General features: G+C 39.5%; 1 protein-coding gene across 2 annotated transcripts in view; it reads left to right on the top strand.

Moving 5' to 3' along the window:
• The first annotated feature begins 303 nt into the window (after positions 1-303).
• BBX (BBX high mobility group box domain containing) overlaps positions 304-19,771 on the top strand; it is a 54,081-nt gene continuing 34,613 nt past the window's right edge. For both annotated transcript variants that reach the window (XM_039379866.1, XM_039379865.1), the window contains exons 1-4: positions 304-498; positions 5,989-6,056; positions 12,387-12,467; positions 14,701-14,781. In XM_039379866.1, coding sequence (XP_039235800.1) covers positions 315-498; positions 5,989-6,056; positions 12,387-12,467; positions 14,701-14,781 — 414 coding nt within the window. In that variant the 5' untranslated portion in view covers positions 304-314. The remainder of the gene's footprint in view (positions 499-5,988; positions 6,057-12,386; positions 12,468-14,700; positions 14,782-19,771) is intronic.

Below are 19,771 nucleotides of genomic sequence, written 5' to 3'. Positions count from 1 at the left end.
CTCATAGCATGCAAGCACTGAGGAGCAGTGTGCAGGATCAGAACTTCAGCCTGCTCTGGGTAATGGACCCTCAGGAGAAGAAGGAGAAACCCCACTTTTTTTTATATGACTCTACATATCTTAATATTTCTTCTTAGCAAATTGAGTTGGTGGTCAGACTCTAAGCATGTGATTAAACTGTTAAAAAATCAAGATATTTAAGGATTATTTACTGTATTAAATCCTCTTACATGCAGTGCACTCTGTTGCCTTGTGGATAGTATAATGTCACGACTGGTAATTTTCCTTTTCTTTTCTAGTACAAGGATGCATTTATGAAAGCAAACCCAGGGTACAAGTGGTGCCCCACAACCAACAAACCTGTGAAAACCCAGACATCCAGTGTTACGAACAGGAAAAAGTTATGGGCCATTGCATCAGATTCTGCAAAAGACTTACCGAGCCCAAGGAAAGTAACCAAAAGTGAAGAAATGCCGCAGCTTAACTTTGGGATGGCAGGTGAGATTTCCATCCACATTACTCAGCTGTAGAATCTTCATTTTGTTTGAGGATGCAGCATTGAAGTGGAACTGTGATACCAGTTTTCTTTACTACACATGGTACTTTACTGCATATAACTTTCATGTCCCAAATTAAGTTGCCAAAACTCTAGTTAAACCTCTCTGTAACAACTTCCTAAGATTTTCTGTAGTACATGAGTACTTTCAAGACTCAAGTCCAGATATGTGACATCATAATCCATACCTCATTTGGAGTCCAGATTTGATTGATTTTTGATTCCAGTGTATCTGCTGTTAGAGACTTTCATTCTCTGGTCAAAAAGAAAAACGCTGATTGTGTGCATTCTGTTTATGTGTCATAGAGTGTTGTACTCTGTTTAGTAATTTGCTGCTTGCAGGAATAATATGTGGGTGTCTCTGAAGTTGGAGATGTTAACATTCTTGTGAATCAGTGTACTAGTGGGGCTAACCTTTTTGTATTTAAATCCAGAGAAGCATAATTTAATTTTGTTGAAATATGCTCTTTTGCCCGTTATATTTATATCTTGGAGGGCCAAATTCTAATCTTTTAAACATTTGAAAAAAACTAAATATGTAAAGAAGTGTAGGTGGAGTGCCTGAACTGGTAAAAACCAGATAATCTCTCACTGATATCCATAAATAGCAGAACTGTTGTAATCATGACCTTGAAATACAGAGACATTATTGTTAAATACTGGCAGCTTAAGAACCTAACAGTCAAGATAGAAAATATTTTTTCCCCCACCATTCTTTTTCCCATCTTTTTTCCTTTTTTTTTTTCCTCATTTAAAGTTTCAGATACATCAGTATTTATAAAATTAAAAACTTTGTCATATCCTACCTAGTTTATGACGTGTGTGTGGCAGATAGGACTTTTCTGCTTAGAGAGATTTTTGAGCTGGAGAGTGGAAAATGGTTTTATGGAACAAGTGTAAGGATAAAAGGCATGTATACCTTAGTATAGTGGTATGAAAATTTCCATAATGAAATTCCTTCTGGCTGTTAAGGAGCTGTGAAATGTGATCAAATAAAATTTTTCGTGCTATGTAGTTCTGATATATGGGAGACCAGTTCCAAAATTCACAAGCCCCTTCATCCCATTCTGCTTTTGCTATTAGAGGAATCACTTCTATGCTCCTTAAATATTTATTAACTTAATGCAAAGAACAGGTAATAGGTCTTGACCTACCTCTCATCCATCCCCTACAGCTCCTGCTGGGCTATCCTAACGTAGAGTTTTTGAGTACAGAGATCTTGAAGCAATACCTGTCAGAGCAAAGGACAGAGAAATTGAGAATTAAGTAGAAACTAATCTAATCCACTGTTTTATCTATAGAGCCATTCATTTCTGAAGAAGGGCCTTTTGTGCTACATGTGATAGTCTTTATTTTTATTTTTTTTCTGCAGACTGAGTCAATGAGCATAGTAATTCATAGGGATCTTGGTCCGGTCCTCACGCCAATGAAGGCTGACAATTTCTTGAGTATAACAGTAGCTCATAAGATAATGACAGGTTCTGACAGACATATTAGCAGCATCCACATCATGAGAAGTGTGCCATGCCAAATGGATTACTGCTTTGTCAACTATATACGAGTTCATGCTAAATATATTTATTGTGCTCTTCTCTTCTTGACTTCACATGATAGTTCAATTCAACTCTAACTCTTCTATCCAGTACGATCTCTTTTAAAATCCAAGTTGTTTACTAGCTGATGAACTGAAATGTAGCTGAACCACCTCAGAAACACTTTTACCTTTGACATGCCACTGGCTACCTTGTATCTTCAAGGCAGATAACTTCCTTAGGACAAAGTTTATATGATTCCAGAGTCATGCCAGGAAATCTGTTTTATCCTGTCTTTTTACATATTGCATTTAATTTTGGGAAATGTAATATATAGGTAGTAAGATCTTTCTTTTTTTTTTTTTTTTCAAGTCCCACACAGGCTGTGCCTCTCCTTTACTTTTTGTCATTAAAGGAATAATCACCCCACATTTAAGTGTCTTTTGTTCACCTACCTTTAGGTCAAGAAGCTGAGGTGTGGCACTAGCATTTGGCTTCTGACCTGCAGACCAACAAATCAGTGTCCTTGATGATCTGGCCTGGAAGTTGTAGTTGAGCATGCTTTCCTCATGACACGGCTCACCTGTGATCTGCTGTAGGGTGTAGGGCAAAGACAACTGTTGTTTGCAACAGCTTTGCTGTAAAAATGTGCAAGATTCCCAGTACTTTTCACATTTTTGCATCAGAAGAAAACTATCTGAGCCAAAATGTTTTTTAGTGAAGCAAACGGTGGAAAAAAGACCCTTCCTGGAGTAGGCTGTATCCCTATAGAAGCACTGTTTTTGTTTTTCTGGAAAGAAGCTTAATTATGCTTTACCCAGGTAGAAGTTAGCTGGAGCTGGTACCTGCTGGCCTTCTTTCTGCTTAGTTCTTCCTCAGTTCTTTCTTTCTCTGACTGAAAAATGGCAAAGATGAACAAGTTAGCCTGCTGAGTCTCTAACCAGCCCAGTACTAACAAAGTATGTCATTCCCAAATAGTGTGGTGGTTTTAAGTTTCATCAGTATTAAAAGCTGTTGAGAAAGTCACGAATCGCCTCCCATTCTGCAAGTCAAATGTGTGTGCTGTTTTCTCAGTACTGTTCATCTAACTGTAAATTACTCCAAAATACCCCCTTGAAATTAACTCTTCATACTACTAAGTTCTTAGTGCCAGAAGAGAAACATCGGTGTGCTGAGAAGGCACTATAAACATATGGCAGTGTTTGCACATGTACATTTTGTCTTCCCTTAGGTGAAGTTATTTTGTAATTTGAAACCTTAGTGGAAGGATTTTTGTTTTTATCACGATCAGACATCTAAGCACCAGCCCTCTGCTACAGCTGCAGCATAAGTGTTCAAGTTGTTTAAGCATCAAATTAAACTTTCACTTTCCACTTAGCTGTCATTTTTTCCTTCCTCTTAATTTTTATATTTAAATAAACAGTTTAAGTATTTGCTTACTTCAGGAAAAAAACACTTCTGTCTTTGTCCTCTTATGATAAGCTACTTATTTGAAAGGCAGAAAGCCAAGACCACCAAGAAGATATTTAGAAGAGGGGCAAGAATTTTACAGCCATGAACTGAGTGTTCTCCAGTTGGCCAAAACTGAGGAGGGGGAAAAAGACCCACGGATAACTAAAATGAAACGTAAAAGAGCAGCTGGGAGTCATCAGTACAGTGTGGGCATAAGAGAATGCTAAGGGATTGCTGGAACCATTGGAGATGGATGTGCTTGATGACATCAGGAGATCTTGAGTTATTTAGACTAGGAAGGCAGGTGGAAGAAGAGTAGGGCGATTCCTGTAAATGCCGAAAAGGGAGATGCCATTTAGGAGAACAGTTATTAATCTTAAAGATACAGGCATCAGAAAAAATATGTACTGCCTTGCCCTGAGTATATTTAAGCTCAAAACTAGAAGAAAGCCCTTAATGCTTAGAAGATTTGGATTCTGCAAAAGCCTTCCAATGGGAATAAAGAAAGTAGAAAGCAACCAGCCAAGCCCTTACTGTTTAATATGCAGCTCTATAAGTTTATGATGGGCCTGGAGATCTCTTCTGATCTCTCCTTCCTCCAAATTAACGGCCTGCTCAGGCATTATTTTTCAAGATACATGTTCACTTGTCACTTCTTTATTGCCCTGATGTCTTCTGGTTTGAAGGACTGAATGGTTTCTGTTGGCATAAAGTGCTGTGCTGACAGGATAACTTCACTTAAAAATTCTACTTAGGTACTTGCTGGCCTTTCCCAGTTTTTATCTCCGTTTCTTCAACCACTTCTTGTTACTAGATTCTACACTTTCAATAATTTCTTGTGTCTTCATAGAAGCTTAATCTTTTTTTTCCATTTTTATTTAAAAATAAAAACTCCTTAAAAATATGAAAAATCCCACATGCCTTCTACCTGTTTATTATGGTGAAGGAAAAAAATAATTCTAGTTGAATATTGGGTATGAAGCCAGATGCTATTTAGGATGCATTTTAAAGATAATGATAAGCCACTCTTCTCCTCCTTGAGATAGTGAATGAGCCTCGTTTATTCACATTGTTTTCATCTGCTTCTATTTAATACCCTTCTAAGAGATTATTGAAAGAACTTACCATGTGAAAAAACTTACCTTGTGAGTGTCAGTGTGAGATGCTATCTGCCAGAGAATTTTTGACAGTATCTGTGGTATTGAATTAAATAGCACCAATGAGTATTCCCATGAACTGAACCTTGATCATCTGTAGCACTAGATTGTTTGGGGGTTTACAGGTAGCAGTTTGACCCATGTCAGCTGAAAAGATCAACGAATTCCTTGGCCTCACTCCTGAGTGAGAAGGGGCCAGGGGATTTCCCAGCGGGCATTTTAGTTGCAGCTATTTTGCATCCAAATTTTGCATACCAAAATGGAACTAAGTGGACAAAGGTAAGTGTGCCATTTGGCCTCCATTCCAGGGAATGGCCCCAGCTACATGTAATTTATTGTTGTAGAGAGAGTTTTTGTATAGTTTAGTAAAAGGATATTGGAAAACATGCTTAGTGAAACCTGGGCCACAGTCTGTCTCCCTCTCTCTACATGACACTGTTAAATCAGGCCCTGACATTTCTTCCAAGGCATTCCCTGAAAATCAGACAGATAGTCTTCATAGTGATGAAGAGCAACCACTGTTCTGAGTGGAAAAGCCACTCCATGGCTAATGCAGTGCCAGTGTTTATTGCTTTCACTTGTTGTCATTTTCTGAGCTCCTGAAGTGCAGGAAGGCTGGAGGCGAGGAGCTGTCATTATCAAATACTTGAAGAAAGAACATTTATATCTCCATTTTACTTACCTCAATTATATATTGTATTGGCAGGGCAACAAGTAGGCAGGCAGCTTTCCTGGCCAGTGCCTGTGCTGTTCTGGCACAGAGGATCAAGCACTTCATGCTTCAGAGCTGTCAGGCTGGCACTTTTCACCACTAAATGCAGCTCTAAATTAAAGACAAATGAAAATAGAAATTTTGCTTCTGAGCTTGATCATGTTGTTTTGTTCCATCTTTTAATTTGTTCGGTGGCTAAAGAAGGAACCAATCCCTTGGTAGGAGCATTCACTGAGTTATAAACATGTGCATCTTTGTGTATATTTATGTATGAGATCATTACAGTTGCTGTTTTAAAGATATTCATCTCCGTAGTACATAAAACCTTTGGCAGTAAAATTGTAAATCCACGCAATGGGGTGTTAAGCACACAAATCCAATTAAATCCTTCAAACAGCTTTGAAAGCCTTCCCAGAGGGTACAGAAATGGTTATTTGTGATTCTCTTGAACTGCCTTTTATGGCAGCTTGCTTAGAGTGTCTGTGACAAGTAGTCTTCTGGGGGTTTAATGCTGCAAGTGGTAGGTTTTTTAAACAAGCAAATGAATCAACTTAAGACTTGGTTTTTCTCTTTTAACAGATCCTACACAAATGGGAGGCCTAAGTATGCTGCTTCTAGCAGGGGAACATGCACTTACTGCACAAGAGGTAAGGAACTTTCTTCTCTCCCTTACCACGAGACCTCAGTTTAAAGAGGCCTCATAACAGGAATATTTGACAGTGGGGAATGAAATTTAGGACACATCTCAGGTAACCTCAGGTGGGACTGAAGTGTGAATCTTGTATCCCAACTGTGAATGTAGAAGTTGAGTCCAGTTTTTGTATCAGTTCTGTATTAACTCTGCTGACTGAATATTTGATCACACCAGTCAAGTCTACCCTATGAAAGAATATTGCCAGAGGTAGAAGGCTTGAAATACTGTGACTGTGTTAACAAACAGGTGGTTTGCAAGCTTTTGTAGGCAAGGATTTTATATGCTTTTGTAATGCCTCACACAACTGTAACCTTGGCACTAACAACAAAATAAGTACCTAATAACTTCCATACAGTCAATGTCATTGTATAGGCATTCTGAAACCATACAAGTGCTAGGAGGTAAACAAAGTGTTGCAGTCTACTCCTATTCACTAAGTCTTTATATCTAAAAAGAAGTTTGTAGTTCAGTTGCCATCATAAACTTTTTTTATGTTTTTGCAAAGGGGTCTAGTAAATAAGTGTGCCTGCATATCTCCAGTAGCGCAGAGACCTCTGGTCTTTCTTTATATTGATTATTAATATGATGTATTTTTGAGGCCAGCTTTGGAAATTGTTCAAAAAGCAGCTTGTATGTTGGGTAAAATAGGTAATCACTGCCATGAATCTCTAGCCTGAAAAGAGCAGTGGAAGTGAGGAAAGTTTCTTTGTTGTTGTTGTTGTTATTGGGAGGAAAAGCAATAATTAACTTAATCTACACGTGATACCCCCAAATGGAAAATGTGTAGTGTGTTTGAGATGGGTTGTTCCTCTACCACCAAGACTCCTCAGTGCTTTGCACACCAGTTTGAGCCGTGGAGGTTTTTGTGCAGGTGTGGCTGCTGGCCTTCCGTGCTGCAGAAACACTAGTGTCAAGTTGGCAAAGAAGTGAAAAGAAATGTATTACCTTGTTCTAAAATGATTCTGTCCTGTACTTTTCAAACTTGTAATCTCTCAGTTTGGAGCATAAAAACTGTTTTTACTATGCTGTTATGTTTCAATGTAAGGGAAGGTATATTGTAGTCACAGATACTAAGTTCCATTAAGAAAGGTCTTCGTGAGTTGAGTTTTCTTCATTTTATATAATAACCTCAAGTAATATGATTTCAGGTGGCAGTGAAGGAATAAAATCTACATGTAGATTTAGAGACAAATTTAGAGAGAATGCCATGCAATTGTTTCAGTACTTGGATATTTTTTTAATCAGGACTTTTTTTTTTTTTGAGCGAAAGACATGTTTCCCGTGTGCCTACATAAACCTCATTTTTTCTGATAGGAGTGTGCAATATGACTTGTGATGTAATATTCACTTTATGTGTAAGCTATACTCTGCTCTGCTCTTCTGGGCCTGTAGTCTTCTTTTGAAACCTGGCTCTCCACATCAAAGAAGCAAGCTGTGTAATCTGCTTTCCCCAAAAGTGGGGAGCAAAATTATTGTCATAAATACAGCCCTGAACAAAACTAGTTGAGGGACTTGTTGGCTGTGCTTAGAATCACAGTGGGCTATAAATTAGCCCATACTAATCAATTATACTCTTTTAATTGTACTACCCTCTCTGAGAAGCAGGTAAGCCACAGAGCACTTTCCCAGGAAACTGCACATCTCCAATCCTTTTTGAGGGTCCACTTTGTAAAATACATCCTCCAGAACAATCTGGGTGATTGGTATTCTCAAAGGGACCCAAATGAACGAAGTTCAGTCCTCCTACCCACGTGTTAGTGGGAATTAAGTCTCCAGCTGTGTTTCCATGTGCTGGGAAACTTTCTCAGTTTCTTTTGTGTGGCAGCCCTGATGTGTCTTCCATTTTACTTTCCATTGTGTTTCAGCGATGATTAGATACAGAGCAAATATTTCTTAGGCCCATGTTTCTGAAATGCAGTAATGATGCTAAACCTATTTAGACTTGAATAACTGAACAGCTCTTCTGTCTTCCCACTGTCGGGCATGTGGACAGAGGAGGCGTAAGATGTTCATCTTTGCCTGCCTTTATGAGAATCTGTGGTTGGATTTCCGTGCTTATGGGTTTACGCTCCAGCCAGCGTTTGGGAGGTTAGCAGAACATGCTAGGACGTGGTTTGACAGGCTCAGAAAGAAGCTCAAGAATTCATCATGGAGTTGATGAGATGCTTTGCTCTTTAGTGGAGAGGGGTCAGTTGTATTGCTTTAGAGTTGGTATCGACATGGCAGAGAATTTGGTGTACTGAGGTGACTGCTGAGGTATGGTTAGTGCAGAGGTTCAGAAGTTGGTTAACTATGGAGAATATATGTATTGTTGTTATCTGCACATAAGTATATAAATACATGTTGTACATCTAAACCCCTGCATTTCTATTTAAAAAAAAATAAAAGGATGGACACTGTCATTTTTAAAAGAGTGCTCTGAATTATATCACGTAGGTTTCATTATCATTAAAGTCCGTGTATACATTTAATATACACATGCATATATATGGTTCTTAAACTGGAAGTCTGCCAGCAGAAAATTACCTGTCAAAATGCAGTGTGACTGCTGTGCATATGTGTGATTATGCAGGCTTGGGTGGCCTTGAAACATACGCCTTAAATACCATTGTCATCTTAAAAGTTGTTAGTGGAGAGGAGGGCAGCACTGGCATAGTTTTGCTCAGAACCTGGGAGAAGATGAAGGACACTGCACTTGTCTATTAATCCCATGTAAACTTTTTCAGCACCTGCTGATGTTCTGTCAGGATTATGCTAAATGGATGTATAAGGGTTTTTCAAGTCGGGTGTTTAATCTCCGGGTCGTCAGAAACCCAGATGCCAGGTAACAAAGTGACCTGCCAGCAGGAGGATGGGAAGAGGCACAACAGTGATATTTACGGAATTGTTTTGAGGCTTCAGTCGCCATCTCTCGGTGTGTTCCTATTTTTGTTATTTTTTTCAGTAGACTAGAGAGCTTTTCTTCTACTAACAGAATTCGGTGTTGGCATATAATTTGATTTCCAGGCAGCAGCTGGAGTTACTAAGCAGATAAGCAAGAGAAGCAACAGACCTTAAGGGCAAGTAGACAAAGGATTTGGATATGCAGGGAGTTTCCGCCTCGGTTTTGGGTCACAAGACTGTGGTGTGTGTATGAGTGTATTTTGTTGAACACTTGAGCAAAGACGGGTCTGCTCCAGCTGCTGTTGTTGTGCCAGGCAGAACCTGATCCTCACCGCAGGTTATTAGCAGGACTGCCGAAGCTGGGTGAGCAGCGCTCCTTGCTTGCCCATTTGCCTCCCTGCACATCTCCCTTACTGGTCCGTCGGGCCCTTTCCTTGCCTTACAGCAGCACCTAGTGGCCTCTCTGTAGGTTACTGCCCAGAAATCCCAAAATTCATAGTGTGGTCCAAAACCTGTCTCTTCTACCAGTTTCCAGGCTTTCCACTGCCCAGCAGCAGACTCCTGTCCCACATCGGGACAGCATTAAAGCTTCACATCAGGCAGTGGCAGGTGAGCCAGGGGCTGTCCTAGGGTCTGTCCTCCGCCTTTGTTTGGTGTGATCATTTTAGAGCAGGTTATGGTACCCTGGAGGGAAAGGAAGGCCACAGAGGTGTTATTCTTGTGGTTTCCTTCCTTTTTAAACAAAAGGTTATCTTGCACGTGATGCCAGGTCTGCGCAAGCTGTAAATCAGAAGTGAAAAATCTTTCAGTGCAGCTTGAGGGAAAGCTGGGAGGAAGAAAGAGGAGAAGCAATGAGATGTTAAGAACATTTTATTACGGCAGGAAATGAGACATACCAAATGGCACTATCTGTGCATCTTTTCCCTCTGGTAATTATTTTAATGCTTTGATCAGGTTCAGCCTGGCAAAGGTTAGAAGTCCTGGAGATAATAAGTTTCCCACAAGTCAAGAGTGTTTGTGGAGCAGCAGAGTAGAAGAAACAAGCTCAAATTAGTTCTCTGTCAAGCAAATGCAACAGCATTTTTTTAAAGAATAAGAGGAAGTGATAGGAAAAGTGTAGTGGTTCCAACTATAAAATCTCCTCTGAGTTACTGTGCACCAGCAATCTGTCCTTTACACACAAATCTATAGAAAACTGGGCTTCACATCTTCCACAGTAAGTGGTTCCTGTACCACAGAGTGAACAAGCTGTACCTATCCCCAGCACGAGAGGAGGCAGTTTTCCCCCTGCCCCTGCCCAGGGAGGGAATGTCTTACAGCCCTGGTGTTGCAGGGGCTGAGCCGGGATAGCCTCCCTTGGGAGGGCATCTCCACTCCAGCACGGTGCTCCTGGGGTCCGTGGGTCAATGGCTCCTAACCCAGAGCTGGTTTGTGCTGTGCCATCTCAGGCATGTATTGGCATGTTCTGGTGGACATGGCCCTGGATAGGCAGAGGGAGCTGTGGAGCCACAGTGTCTGTATGGGCAGCTGAGCAGAGTTCAGGAATGCGTGGCCCTGCAGTGCCCACCTTAGGAGCTGGGAGTTTTCACGTGGCTTCCCCTAAGCAAAGTAGTGCCCTTTTTTGTGGTGCATTGGAAAGGCTCCACTTATGAACAAACTGCTTCAGTAGACACTGCAAGCTAAGCTACATAAGGCAGAAAAGTGAAGTTACGTGGGGAACCACCCCCAAATTTGGTTATTCCTGGGAGAATTTCACCAGTGAAGTGGCCTAAAATAACCAAATGAGTGCTCAGACATGCAGGCAGCAACCTTACATATTTCATACCACTGCAGAGTCTCAGACCTGCAGAGATGGGTCACTCAACAGCAGCAAGATGCTTCCCAAAACAATCCTGACCACTGCTGAGGCACAGACATTTTAAACAGATCCTACAGAAACATGAGAAAAATCAGTAACAAACATTACATCAGTGAAACATTGAAAAAGCAAAAGACAGGCATTAAAGATACATTCTTTGTAACCCTTTGGGCTGGTATACTCCACAGTATACTGATAAAACATCCTTCTCAGTGTTTGATAAATATAATGGAAATACAGATCATAGGAGTCACTGGTGCTGCTTGGTTTTGTGGCAGGGAAGAAACAAGCAAGCAAATTGTCGTGTTGGTATAGTTCCCCTCGTCCTGTGGGTCACTACACTCAGATTTAGTGTTTTCAAGGGAGTGTGGGTAGGAGATTCCTGAAACAAAATACCACTGGTGCTATCGCAGTGCTTAAGCATCTCAGACAAACAGCAGCAGTGCAAACAGCACATTATGTAGGTCTGCATTTTCTGTGGTGCTACATGCTTACCAGCAAAAGGTGCAGTTGGTAGCTATGTCTTGTTTGCATTCACCATTAAAAGCTACTGATACACTTGTTTCAGTAATAAATAAGAGAAAAAACCTCCCACATTTGCATTGCAGTGTTTTAAATAAACTGAAGTTTTGTGGAAAAAGTAAAAATTGTTAGGGAAAAAAATTTCCATTCTGTAACTTTTCCTGAAATCTTACAAAGCCTCCTTCCTTTTCTTCTGTTTCTTAAAAGCCATGTTACACACTTTGTTTTATATTAAAGGTACTTTATGCTCCTAGGAGTTACATATGTACATCTTTCACACTCAAATGTGATACTTAATGAATATATCATATTTGATAGAGATCCTTTACAGAATGAGGCTTGATTAAAACATTTCTAGCTAATAAGAATAGTATGGCTAAGCTCAGTGTTAATTCAAATAAGGCTTTTGGTTTTGAACAGTCAGTTTTTGGTATTTTGATTTCAAGTGTTTTGACTCTTTCTTGCACTGCTTCTCAAAAGCACCCCTAAAATGGACGTTTAGGTACATTATTTTAGCAATTTTAGGCTTGGGCTCCCCTTATCTACTTACTTTCATGCTGTCAAGATTTGGAATTATTTTTCTAATAAGTATTTCCATCACTTAGCAACTCTGAGTGTCTTCAAAACATTTTTTACCTTCTAGATAATCTTCTTATTCAGAATGATAGCACCAACTACAGATATAGCAGTGTTGATAGCATCACCAGTACAAGATAGTTGAGTGTGTAGCCCAATATAATCCGTTTAGTATTCTGTTCAATAAAACTATTCTGACAAGTTCAGAATTATAAAAGAAAAAAACTGGTATTTTTTGTAGTCTTTCTTCTTAGATGATTTTCAAATGCATTAAAATGAGTGCTAAACTATATTCTCATCTATAAATATGATTTAATCTTTCCAGGACTGTGAAACATTAGCTTGTCCATTTTCTCTTAAATGCTCTATTTTATTTTGCTCACTGTTGTTCTTAGCTTGAAAGAAACACTGTTGAGGTCTTACTCGGCACACCCCTTGTTTCAGGTTTCCTCCAGTACCTGCCAGTCTGATGCAACTAATTCTACAGAAGCCTGTCAGAAGTCATCATTGTTTCAGTTTGCAGAGGTGAGTTTCTTTAAAAAGGGTTTTCTTCCCAAGTGTTTCCTTTTAGGAAGCATCTGATGTTCAGCTGAAAGAAAAATCAAAATTCTTTAAATAAAATTTGTGCTTTTATTTGTTTCTTCTTTTTGGATTTATGCTATTGAATCATTTATAGGTAGGTCAGACCTATCATAGATAGGTAGGCCAGACTTGAGTGCGGAGAGTGTGTTTAGGAGCGTAGTGGAAACCCTAGTGCAATGATGGAGCTGTGGGCTAAGCTCTAATTTAGAGATATGTCATTCCTGCCCTTAGTTTTAAACTAGAACCTTATTAACTAAAGTTTTAAGATGTGTATTTGGATGTTACATTATGTTTCTGATCTACTGTGGTGGCTTTAGTCATCAGCTTCTGTAGTTCTGGAATTTCCAAAATTTTCTTCTATTCTGTAACCACCAATAGCTCTATGCTTTAACTTTGCAATGTATAATGTTTTTGTCAACCTATTCCACTTACTGCTAGAAGTGCAACTGCGGTGTGGTGGTGGTTTTTTTTCTTTAAAGTGTACACTGCTTCAGCCGAGTGTTAGTGGGTTTCATTGGTATAAACACAACAAAAATAAGGTTGCGAGGAATCCTGGCCATCTGCAAGCATCACTTGTTTGTATCGTTCCAACTTTTGAAATAGTCATAATCAAATGACATAGAAATATTTACCTGCATAAATAGTGATTGTACAGGACACTGGGTGGTGTTTAACTGCATACGGAAAGAAATTTTGTCATGGCCGGGGCTTCTTTTTATTATCTGTATCCACACCAGCTGTGAATCTGACTCCCTTATCTTTAATATTCATTGATATGTGCTCCTTCATACTCCTCCCTAAATGCCATCATTTATGGACCAGATACATTGCAATCCTAACACACAGAAAACATGATAATTTTGTTTGTTTGTTTTAACATTAACGCACAAGAACTTGAGTTCCAATTTAAGATCTGAGGCTTTCAAAATTTATTAGAAATAAATTGGAGCACTGATCCTTTATTACTGATTAAAGGTAATGGCCAGAGTTAAGTAAATAACCTGTAATTAGGCTCTTAAAGAGCCTGCTGGCTTTTCTTGTTAAGAAGAGGAAAGGCCTGGTGTGCCAGCAATAAAAAACAATACTTAGAAGCTTCTTAGAATTGGCTAATTCCAGTGTCACTTATGACACTTCTATGGTAATGACTCAACATCCATCTTCCAGTGTTTCTGAGATGCTTTTGTACACTTACACTGTCAGTAGAACAATGTCATACCTTGTATAGTACATCTTGATAATGGTCTGTTTCTTGAATTTCACTGCTGAATCTTTTAAAGAGTAAGACAAATAAGACAAATACCAGCTCGCCTAATTGTTTCAGTTCATTTTACAGTGCTGAAGCAGGGAAGTGTCAGATCCATGTGGTAGTAGGCAGGAATTGTGTTGTGTGCTGCCAGATAAGCTCTTGCAAGCCAGTGGTCACAAGCCCTTTTCTTTACCCATTGAAGAAAAATTTCATTGGGTGCCAGGAAACAAGCTCTTGTGATTTAGAAGTACCTTACTGATGATCAGGAATTAGCAATGCATATTACCTGGTCTTACTTTTCTAGGATGTTAAACAGCCTGTAGTGAGGGTGCACCTAACAAGTGCATTGCAGGTGTGTGTGTCAATGGCAAAATAATTAGTACTTGTGCCAAGGCCTAACATTAATCAGAGGTGTCATTGGCAATAAAACTAATTGGCACAAGTTAAGCAGCATGAAATGCAGTTACCTTAGTGTCTGGGATAGATCTGGTATCTCAAAATACCTGCACACATTGTGTCCTTGTCCACACTTACCTTCTGTGCAAAGTAGCAATCTGTGCTCTGTCATCACCACTATTCTGCAGTCTCAAGTCTTTCACTGAACTGTGAAATACAATATAGTGTTAAGTTTTTGTTGCTAACCCTCCTTTGACATATCCGCCAGCAAATAAAAGCCTTTCAAAAAAGCCTGTTTTGTTGATCCTAGGAAAGGCTTTCCTTCTGAAAAATAATTTAAGATTACCATTTCACAGATCACCTATTTACCTGCCTCCTGGAAAGCAGATTGTTGTATGGGTGTGCTGGGGGGTCGTTTGCTTGCTCTTGGATACCAGGAGTCTTCGTGTGTGATGGATCAGAAATTTAATATGTTGAAGTTTGATACTGAAACTGAGGAGTTAGGTAATGCAAGCATAATTGTTTTCCTGACAGATCTCTTCAAACACATCACAACCTGGAGTCCCGGGGACAGTAAAACAAACGGAGGAGTCCACATTGTTTCAGTTTGCTGAGGTATAATGGCTGAATACGGTGGGGGAGGATGGGAGGAAGCAAGGAACTGGTAAGAGTTGTCACTGAATGGCTAAGCACCCTGTCTTACAAGGGATTCTCATCAGTAGATGTTTGTCTTCTTCACCATTGTGTTAAGAAAATCCTGGGCAGAATGGACAAGATGTTGGCCAGTTGTACCAGCTGGAGCATATATGAGAGTTACTGGGCTTGTGAACATTACTTAGCTTTCCATACCAAAGGATCACTGCAGACATGTTTTCCAAATGGCCTTTTAATTTACATCTAGGAAAACAATAATTAAAAGGCATTCTGAAATTACACTAAGCACTGCCTGTGGAAGAGGCTGCAACAGTGCAAAATAGCAACTGCCCTAGAGGCAGGATGATTTGAAGAATCCTTGCGGGTCAAAGGAAACTTATCACAACAGCTACAAGGATATTTAACACCATCATTAGGTGGTGACTTATCAAACCTATAAATTACCCAAAAGTATATAACCTATCCACCTTCCTCCACATATTGAAGATTTGGAGTTCATTAAACATTGCTTTTAAGAATTTCTTTGCCCGTATATTGAATGTTTCTCTGTGAATTGAGTTTCCACACATATACTCTTCTTGCCCATTTGGGGGAGTCTGGTACTTCTTGCAGAATCAGTTATGGTACAGGTATATTCAGTGTGTCTCTGAAAAGTTTGGGATTGGAGCTGACGCTATTGCAGAGGAGCATAATGGGATTAAAAGATACCCTGTTTGTTATTCTGTGTATTTACAGAGGTTTGACTACATACAACACGCTTCTTTCAGTGAAATATTAAGCTAATGTGCACTGTGTGTTTTTAGCTTAGCTAGAATGAGCCTTGGTGTTTTTCTTAGGAGGCCCAATGAAGAAGAAACAATTTACTGATTCGGGTGCCATAAAATACCTGACTACAAACACCACAGCAAAAGATACAATAGAGTTAATATCTCTAATCATGAAGGTGTTTTCATATGTATCACCTTTTTTTTTGAAAGTTACAAGTCAATTTGGAATCTTTTGAGAAAATTATTAGTGAAATTGAGCAGGGTAAAGATATGTGCTGAAGCCAGCCTTTTAAACCAAGTTAAAAGATGTATGCTGGAGAACATTTCTTGTGAATTTTATTGCAAAATATTACACAAATGAATCTGCTGACTTAGTTTTAAAAATACTAGCCATCTTACATTTTAATTAAACACCAATTTTGGATATCTGCAGAGTTGAACAGGGTATGTATTGCATTTAGTACAACATTCTTAAATTGTCATGTAAAACATCTGTAGTGGTTAGCTAAGTATGGCTAAGCGACGTGCTTAGCCATACTTTCAGAATTTCACAGAACCTTAAATCTCTGACTGAACAAACAACAAAATAACAAACCTGAAAATTGTCATATGGATGTGGCAGTGCTTTGAGTTACATGCCACTACGCTGAGCCAGCTCATTTTGCACATTGGAGTGCATATATGAATCATAAAATGTTAGGAGGAAGAGGTGCTTAGAAAGTTTATTAGACTTTGCTGAGGACGGTTTTAGAGTCAGAGTTAATCTCTTTTTCTTGTAAAAGTGTTTAAATGTGTTTGGAGGGGTTTGGTTTGTTCTGTGGCTAGAAATAAGGGACAGAAATCTGAAAAAGAAAAGAGAACAGAAAAAGCCCACATTGTTGGCCATGGTTATTCCTCCCGTAAAACCTTAATGGCAGTGATGAACATGATGTTTTATCTGTAGCAGTTGAGAAATGGCATTTTTCTAAGCTTGCAGCCTGATTTCATTTAGGTTGTTCCAGGGGAAGGTACTGAGCATATTACAGAACCTCTTTAAGCTTTCTCCCCCACTATTAAAGCTGCTTGTACTTGATCAAATATAAGGACTTTCATTTGCACAGGCTGTCTTTGTCAAGTTTGGCAAGAGTCCCTGTTCCTTACTGTTCCATTTCCTGCTGGGTCCTGTCTATATGAATGCATTACTGCATTTAGTAAGCTAAATTATGGCAAGCAATTTGCAGTGGGCTGCTGTCAGCAATGTACAGTGCTACAAAAGAAAAACAGAGGGAGAGAAAGTAGTTATTTAACCAGTAGCCAAGTAGACCTGTGAAGAAATGTGAAGTGTGCTGTGGTCTGATGTGCCTGGAGACTTCTGGCAGCCATCCCAGCTCAGTTTTGGTTCTGGCTGGGTGTTCTTCGTATGTTCCCTTTCTCTTCACCGCCTTTGCAGATGGGTGAGTAAGAGTGCCTCTTTGTGAAGACAGTGATCCCATTGAGTAGATTTGTCATTTAAAATGGACACCTTTACCCCCAGAGTACAAGTCCCCTGTCACTCAGAAACAACTCGATTTATGTAGAGTAGGTGGGATTCTTTTTGTCTTTACAGCCTTAGTCTTTCATCTGGTTGTCTGTCCCAAGTGCTATAGTTGTCAGTTAAAGCTGTTGAGGATATGGTTAATGAGGCCTACCCAGTGACTTGCCTCTACAGATGATGAAAATCCTGGGAGCAAGACTTTGTTGGGTCTTGCGGGTGTGCAGGCAAGTGCCTTGGAGGTCTTTAAAGGTGATGCGACATCCTCGTAAGAGTTTTTTTGAAGTTTGGAGCGTTGCCAAGTTAACATTTCCAGCTTTCTCATGCTGCTCTGATCTTGCAAATACTTGGCCCTACTCTTGTCCTTCTCATTTGTACCTTTATGGAAAGCCATTATATAGGCCAGTGATTGCTGAGCAGTGAGCTGTGTTCCTTAGCATGGTGGCTGTTTGCAAGCTGTCTGCTCACATGGGCTGGTCGCTGTCATCCTCCTTGCCATGTGAGGGAAGCAGAGCAGATGGGACCCCTTGCTCTCTTGGTCTTATTGTATGTGTTTGGCAAACGTGAACAGATGGTGACGATTGCTTCATTGAGAGGAAACAAGAGTACCTCTTGGATTTACTTAGCTAAACTCTCATCTGTTATTAAACAAAGAAAAGGCTTCCAGGAGTGGAAGCAGAAAAATTACTAGTTCAGCCATCTTAAAAACAAAATGAATCCAAACCCCCAAAACTCTTTGCTTTCAGCAGCTTTTCTTAAGTTTTTCTCTAGGTGATTTAATAAAAAAAAAATAATCACATGCAATATGCAACAAGGTGGATTTGTTTTTGCTAGTCCAGCAGCTTATTTATCATTTAAGAAAAAATGCATGCTTGGGGATGATTTTGTCCCTTCTGCATTCTCACATACTCCCTTTGAGAAGGCTTGCAGGCAGTTTCTTCTGTTTATTTCTGTGCTAAACAGAAGATTTTAATCCAAAACTTTTGGTCAAAATGCCTTGAAATGGTGAGTGTAAGAATTAAACCGTGTCTTCTCTTCCAGTTTTCCCATAGGGAAAGCTGTAATCTTCCCAGATAAAAATGAATGTATTTGCTGTTTGCCCATATGCTGAAATTGTTAAATGTTTGTATTGAAGTGCAGTGCCTATTCTAGGAGGGAAATAAAATTGTGGTGCCATGGCACATGTTTCTTATGCAAGGTGAAATATAATATAGTAGCTAAAATTATACCTGCATTGTAATAAAAGATAGTAACTTGATTCTAATGATCCCCCAACTTAAATCTCTACATAACAAGGGGCTATTTGTGGTTGTAGTACTGCAGGTTCTGATTATTCTAATTAAAGCTGGAAGATGTTGTTAAAACAGGGAGTGGGATCTGTAATCTCACTGAGAGCTGATTGATCAGCCATCCTCTTCCTTCTGACGTTTGGCCAGCAACTTCAGCAGAATGACTTACACAGTTATGTCACTTGCAGTTTGTTTTCTTAACTCTGAAATTTTTGTTTATTTTTTTTGCACTGAAGTGAATTTTTGGCTTACTCTCTATTAGTACTACAAGGATCTCACATTTTGTTAGGAGCACCTGTTGTCTTGATAAATTTGCTTGCTCTGTCCTCAGTTTGTGCATCAGGAGGCAAGATATGCCTGTATGTTCTCAGGCTATACTTCAGTGTGTGGGTGTTATTCTGTCCCTTTTCTGCCATTCATATTGTGCTGAAAAAAATCATTAAGATGTGAGAATTTATTATGGTAGAAAGATTAAAAAGTTGAGACCTTCTTCCTGCAAAGTGCAGTGTACAAGATCACTTAGTTCAGTGGAGACCTGAGCAGGTTCACTGAACAGTCTCAAAGGAAAACTAGAATGTTGAATTATTTTAGTTTAATATTAAAAATTATTATTAGTGCACATTTGGGTATTATTCACTGTATTTTAAATAGCTTGAAGTGAAATGAATGTCCTGGATTTTGTGGAGGGGGATGAGTGGGGAGTGTAATAAATCTCTTTGACAATTGAAAGGTAAATTCTTCAAATAATCTAGTTCAAAAGAAAGAAATAAATATAAGGAGAAAGTCAAAGGTGATAATTTTTGCATCTGAAAGATCATAGGACCATAGAATTGTTCGTGTTGGAAGGGTCCTTAAAGCCCATCTCATTCCACCCCTTGCCATGGGTAGGGACACCTTCCACTAGACCACGTTGCTCAGGGCCCCATCCAACCTGGCCCTGAATACTTACAGGGATGGGGCATCCACAGCCTCTCAGGACAACCTGTTCCAATGCCTCACCACCCTCTGAGAAAAGAATTTCTTCCTAACATCAACTGTCCTGTTTCAGTTCAAAACCATTACCCCTTGTCCTGTCACTATTTTCCCAGTCATGATGCTGAGTGTGATTTTTGTGATGAGGCAGATCCCATGGACACACTGGAGATCTCGCCCCGAGGCTTTTCAAGGCTTCCAGGTCAAATACTACCATGTAAGGCCATGCCAAAAAAGGTCAAATCTGATAAATAATTATTAATTCTTGCATTGGTGAACTTACAGTGCTGCACTTGGAAGCATGTCTGAAGAAATCTGGCTGTAAAAGCAATTGCCTGAAGTGTGGCAGTAGTTATTTACTCAAGGCTGGTGGTGGTACACCAACAGCTATTTGGAAGGCTAGATTTGATCTC

The sequence above is a fragment of the Pipra filicauda genome, unplaced genomic scaffold (assembly GCF_003945595.2).
Source record: "Pipra filicauda isolate LSUMZ 115617 unplaced genomic scaffold, ASM394559v2 scaffold179_size1759329_pilon, whole genome shotgun sequence".
In the NCBI taxonomy this organism is placed as follows: Eukaryota; Metazoa; Chordata; class Aves; order Passeriformes; family Pipridae; genus Pipra; species Pipra filicauda.
This window is presented reverse-complemented; position numbering and strand designations above follow the sequence as displayed.